The sequence below is a fragment of the Elephantulus edwardii genome, unplaced genomic scaffold (genome assembly GCF_000299155.1).
Source record: "Elephantulus edwardii isolate Elephantulus edwardi_28Jun2011 unplaced genomic scaffold, EleEdw1.0 scaffold00067, whole genome shotgun sequence".
Classification (NCBI taxonomy): domain Eukaryota; kingdom Metazoa; phylum Chordata; class Mammalia; order Macroscelidea; family Macroscelididae; genus Elephantulus; species Elephantulus edwardii.
In genome coordinates, this window is record NW_006399817.1 from 2385450 (window position 1) to 2391872 (window position 6423).

The 6423-nt window shown below is 37.6% G+C and overlaps 1 protein-coding gene and 1 pseudogene across 1 annotated transcript in view; one reads left to right on the plus strand and one right to left on the minus strand.

The window, feature by feature from the left end:
• Positions 1–2331, minus strand: part of STYK1 (serine/threonine/tyrosine kinase 1) — a 33304-nt gene extending 30973 nt beyond the window's left edge. The window contains exons 1-3 of the mRNA XM_006888460.1: positions 2268–2331; positions 1717–1848; positions 351–614 (exon numbers count right to left, since the gene is read on the minus strand). Coding sequence (XP_006888522.1) covers positions 351–614; positions 1717–1848; positions 2268–2331 — 460 coding nt within the window. The remainder of the gene's footprint in view (positions 1–350; positions 615–1716; positions 1849–2267) is intronic.
• A 2161-nt stretch (positions 2332–4492) lies between these two features.
• On the plus strand, positions 4493–4898 carry LOC102843942 (annotated as a pseudogene).
• Positions 4899–6423: the final 1525 nt, after the last annotated feature.

The following is a 6423-nucleotide window of genomic DNA, read 5'->3' on the forward strand; positions in this document are numbered from 1 at the left end:
ATCGGGATGGGAGTGTCAGAGACAGTGCGATTGGCACAGGACAGAGCAAAGTTCAGGGCTGTTGTACATAGGGTCGCTATTAGTCGCAAGTGACTCGACGGCACATAACAACAACATGACAAATATTATGGAGAAATCAAGATGCAAACCTGAGCTAAGAGAAGAGACCAGATAGGGCATTTTTGCCTTAAGTTTTCTTTCTTTATCTATTCCTTTCTTCTTTAGCTAATTGTGGAAACAACTATCTGTTGGTTACCATCTAAATGCTTATAAAGTTAATATCTAATGTTAGATGAATCTTAGGGTTAAAAAATCAAAAGTGGAAAGGAAGTCTGCTCTTCTCATTTTACCTCTTAAAGCCTTGAGTACAACACTCTTGGCCTTAGCAGGATCCCCAGTGTGCAACTTGGCTCGATAGATGGCTCCGCAACTACCATTGTGAATCAGTTCCACAACGTCAGAGAGTTGTTCCCGGGACACCTGCAGCTTAGCCAAGGCAGGTGTGGTGGCTTGTAAAAGGCTTTCCACTGAGGTCTCAAGTCTCACAAGCACGCTTTCCCCAACTCCTGATGCTTGAAAGCGGAGATCCTTATGTAGAGGCATGGAACTAATGCCTAGAACAAAGAAATTATAGCCAATAACTTCCTCCAGTCCCCCCTCTGGCAAAGTAGAGCATGGGCCAACAAGGCAAGGAAGTTCCTTCAGAAATCTCTCTAATGATTGGCAATCTCCTCGAACCAACGTCATTTCATGTTTTTCTATTAACTAATGCCAATATCAACCTTGTAAACATTTCATTACTTCTAATATAATATAATACAGACCCCTGGAGAATGGTAATACTTCCTTATTGTTTTCCTCAGGTTTAGTGTTCCACATTCCCCAAGGATTCATTTTAAAAACCTCTTTGAAGCACAGGAGCCTAAATAAAGATAATAGTAACTTCTAGTCCATGTTATCATTTAAGTCAGTCAAATGACTTCCAAAGATGGAGGAGAAATATGGATAGCTCCGCAGGCTTAGTGGTAAAAAGCTGCACTGCTAACCCCAAAGCATATGGTTCAAATCCACCAGCTGCTCCATGTGAGACAGATGAGCAATATCCCTCCACGCAATTGAAACTCTTTGAAGACCCACTAGTGGGTCAACCATAAAATAGTTGCCACTGGATGGCACAGAACAAAAGTCAACACTAAACTATGTGTTTTTACTCCCTCAACTTCACTATTTCCTATGCTCATGGTTTAAAAAAATATTCTGGTACTTTGCCCATTTAGCTTGATTGAATTTTTCTTTGTTCAGGAACAAGAGGTTTATTCTTATTAAATATTAAATATTCTTATACCACCTACTTTGTCCCAGGTACTGTACTAGGTAGTGAGACCAGGTAAATTCCAGATTCTAATGAATATTAATTTCTAGATGTAGAGGAAAGAAAGCAGGTAATAAAATATTAGGCAATGAGTGTTCTAGGGGACAATAACACAGGATAAGGGAATAAAAATGCCAGGAATGCTATTTTACTTTTGAAGGCCAGGAAAGGACACTCTGATAAGATGACATTCATACTGGCATCAGAAAAAGTTTTGTGCAGAAAGATAAGAAAAAGTACAAAGACATTGAGAAAGGAGTGATTTGCTTGGTGTATTTAAGAAAGAATAAAGAAGCCAGTGCAGGAGTTTGTGGTCCTGCCCAGCCTCAAACTTGGAGCTTTACCTTGCTGTCGAGAAGTGTGTTGTTGAGCTCTTTGTCCTCTGATAAAAAGCCACAGGATCACCCCAAGGAGAATGAGGAAGGCACCAACCAGGAGTGCCGGGACCACAATAATCTCATACTGCTGTTGGACAACTAGACAGGCAAGCAAGCAAGAAGAGAAGAATATGAAGAAGCAGGTTTAGTTGCTATTCACATCATTCCCTCTACTCCTCTTTCCTTCTGTTTCTACTCAATGGAATCACTCTTAGAAGCAAGTCCAGAAAGTCCTTGTTTCTTAACCCTGTATGTGTGTCCTTTATTGCTATTGCTAACAATTGTACTGCTAGTCGTATTGCTTCTCAGTTGTACTGAGAAGAAGATGCAGCATCTGAATCTCTAATTGGAATGTGTTCCCTCATTCAAAGATTAGGACCTCTAGACTAATTCTCGATCAGTACTGTCTTAATTTCCACTAGAAATCAAATACTCTTCCTTCCTGAACCTATCACGATCATAGTCTCACCACTATAGGCTTAACAATTAGGCGAGATATGGGTAATATCTGTACTTACTACACAACTTGTTAGTGAGCCTGCAGTCCAGTAACATCCGGGCCATCGTCCTCTCCTCTCTCATTGCCATGGTGCTGTCTGCTTCTGTACCAGAGTCACATAGTATGCACAGGGCATGGTTGTAAAAAATTCACCAGGATTCAGTGATTCTGGAAAAATTAAAGTGTAACACATACACCATTGTTAGATGTCTCAAGAGACTAGTCATTAAGACCAATTTGAAATCATTTATTCATTCATCTCTATTCACCTACCTCATATTTAGGCCAGGAGATATTTTTTTTCCCTTAGCATTTACTTTTATCTATGATACAGAAAATACAGTTCTTTTGTGGTTTTATCTTTCCATATCATTGTTAGCAAATTCATGGCATAGCTAATATCCACACTCTCCCCTATCCCTCTCACACACACTTCTCCTATACTAAAGTAACATAATTTTCAAATGAAGCAACTGTGGTCTCATTGTTTATATAAGCAAACTCTATCTTCAATGTAGTCCCTGAGAATACCTGTTTCTTTGCCTGTGCATCACTTATTTGTGGAAAAAAAATTTTCATTGTTAAACAAAGTTAATTCAGACAATTAATAAGAAGTTTGGCAGGTTTATGAGAGAGGAGCTATGCTTTTGCTTTTTTCCTGCAAAGCATCTCCCTTTTGCATCCACACACCAATAAATGGGCAGTAACTATAAAAAAAAACACCACATTCGATTCTGTAGCTCTTGACCTTTAGGCGCTTCCCCCATGTACCAGACATGGACACGTTCTTACTAGAATATAGATTAAAGAAAAGTATCAGACAATACGTACGGCTTTAAAATAAAAATATAATGTAGTGTACCATAAATATCTTTGAATATATTACTCCAAGTTTCCCTCAAAGTGGACTGTGATAATTACTTTCTTACATATCAGGTCATGGGTTCTTTAAGTGAATCACATGTAAGTTTATATAATCAGCAAAAGACCTGAAATACCCCCTACAGAGCACTGGTTCTTGCTTCCTGCAGAGAGCTAATGATTATCTCTTGCCTACATCTCAAACTTGACATTTTACCCTTATTTGATAAATCCCCCCTCGTTCTATGACTAATAAAATTAACTTTTGAAACTTTGTTCAGAAATAAAATAAGGGGTTTTTTTTTGTTTTGTTTTTGCTATCTGAATAATTTTAAATATGTGAAATAGTTTCATATACGTAATATACGAAAGTATATATACGAGAACTGGGATTTATCTATTATACTGCATTGTATTATTAATTATTGATACTTAGTGTTGGTTTTAGGTGCCACTGAGTTAGCTCCAACTCATAGCGATGCTACATACAATAAAACGAAACACTGCCCGCCTCACAGGGTCTGCTCTGCTTGAGCTCATTAAGGCAGTCACAGTATCATCAATCAGTCTTGTTAAGGGCCTTCCTCTTTCACTGAGTTGTTAACAAGCTGTTATCTTTGTCCAGGGATTGGTCCTTCTGGATAATATATTCCACACACGCACTTTCTCAATTCTCATTGCCACTGAATCAGAACTGACTCATATCTGATGCTCCAGTGGATTTTCAGAGGGTATAAATCACCCGGGAGGAGATTTCTCATCTTTCTCCCACAGAGCAGCTGGCTGATTCAAACCATCTGCCTTTGGGTTGGCAGCTCAATTCCCTACCAAGTCACCAGAACTCCCTAACATACCCAAAGCAATCCATAATTTTTGGTATTAAAAGCCACAGTTCTACTTATTGATGCTAAGTCTTTCAAAGCCTGAAACACCTAATAAAACGCTAGCAGCTCCAGACTAACCCTTTCTCTCTCTCTTTCTGGACCGTTATAATCTTGTGCACAAAAATGATGGCTTAAAGAAACAGTTCCCTTATAACTCAAAAGGAAGACCAGTGTGTAGTAGGTTGATAAAGGCCAAGTAAACAAAGGAGCTGCCTGGAGAAGGAAAACTGTGAAGAAGAAAGTCCTTATCTGTACACTTTACATATGAAAGATTAAGTCAATGGATAGTTAAACACCAAAGTGCAGCTCCTTTAACTTTTAAGTCAAGAAAGTAAGGAGATAGATTGTTGAAAAAGTTTCCTCAATCCTATTCAATGTAGGGACAAAGAGAAACATTAAATGCATAGAAGAAAGACACTGGCAATTAGAAGGGGGGGGGAAGGAACTATCAAAGAGGGCATCAAAGTTGGTCCTAAAAACAATAAACTAGGGTCCCAAGATGGTGGCTACCATGAAGAAGGCAGCTGCAGAAGACGTCAATGTTACCTTTGAAGGCCAGCAGAAGATAAACAAATTTTCACGCAATACAAGCAGAAGCTCAGAGCTAAAGGAAGAGACAGACGTAAACAAGAAACAGCTGCAGAATTTAGAAGATGCTTGTGATGACATCATGCTGGTGGATGATGACTGCCTAATAATGATAGCCTACCAAGTGGGTGACGTTTTCATTAGCCATTTTCAGGAGGAGACACAAGAAATGTTAGAAGCACAGAAAAATTTACAAGAAGAAATCGATGCCTTAGAATCCAGAGAGGTTTATAATACAGCAAGGGCTAGCAGATTTGAAAGTTCAGTTATACGCAAAATTCGGGAGCAACATAAACCTGGAAGCAGATGGAAGTTAGACATTTTATAATGCTTTTTAAAAATTTGTTTAATATACTTGAATATTGTTTAAATTGATAATTTCTCTTATTCAAATGAAAACGAAAAACAAAACCTTTTTAAAAAAATTCATTTAATGGAAATGTGCCTGTTTTCACGTCTTGCTCATTTATTTTATATTTTTTAAAGAAGACAGTATTCATCTATGTATTTTGCATAGATGTCTAGGGACTGTTGTTATGTTATTAAAATCAGTTAAGTAATAGAAACAAAACAAAAAACAGTACACTCGTTCACCTAGGAGAATTCAAAACCTATTTTAAAATTACTCTCTTCTTTCTGATAATCTTCCCCCAGTGCATTATCAGATAAAATTATTTTCATTGGCGGAATAGCCAGTTTAGCAAGTTTGCCTCTCCAGGGAGTATAGTCTAAGAGCATAATCTTTCTAACCATAGTACAAGTGGAGCAAAGGGTCAGGCACTGCCAGCTCAGACTTGTGAGCTCTGCCCAGAAACCAAACTACTCGCCCACTAACATACTGAACAAATCCAATGCAGTGAGATTAAGTCAATTCCAAATCCTAGCGCCCCTATAGGGTGGAGTAGACCCATTCATAGGGTTTCTAAAGCTATAAATCTTTATGGGAACAGACTGCCACAACTTTTCTCCTGTGGAGTGACTGGGCAGTGCTAACTGCCTACCTTCTGGATGGCACTCAAGTATTTTAACCACAGTGCCACTAAGGCTTCTAAAGCATGCTGAAGAAAATAAAGTCTGTGTGCATGTGTATCTCCACTTGGAACTGGACGTGGTGGACTTAGCCAAACATGCCTACACTCAGTGACTCAAACCCATGCTTATATCCTTGTACCCGAATGACGCACTTAGTTGATTACAGGAAACTCATCCTTGCATATAAAATGACTAACCTTATGTTACATTTCCTGAGCTAGGTACTCACCACCTTTTCTATTTGTGCATGAATGGTTTGAGAAACTATGAACATCTAGTAGCCCAATGAAAATTAATGTTGTAGGAAGAAGGCAAATGTAGAAAGGTAAGGTTTATTCAATGAAATAATTTTCTGTGTCTGCACAATAAACTTTATAAGTTGTTTATTTTATTTAAAAATAAATAAAATTATGAAATTATAATCTTTCTAGAGGCATGCGGAATACTCCAAATGAATCTAAAACTTTTAATCTTCCCTATTAAGCTTACTTACCTAAGTAGATAGATGGATAGATAGACAGACAGACAGATATATGTCAGAATATTCTTATATTTGTAATTGAGATAGATAGATAGATGTCAGAAGATTCTTATATTTGTAACTGCTCTCCACATAATTTTCTTCTTGCAATTTATATGAAATTCCTGCATGATTTTGCCAGCTTTCTAGGTGTCAAATCGAGAATTTCTGCCTTATTGGCCAAAATCTTCCAATAAGTACATTCTGAATATTATTGGTTAATATTTTTTCACAACATGACTTATTCTCTTTCCCCTCAATTTTCTTCAAATAATTTCAATTTATTATTA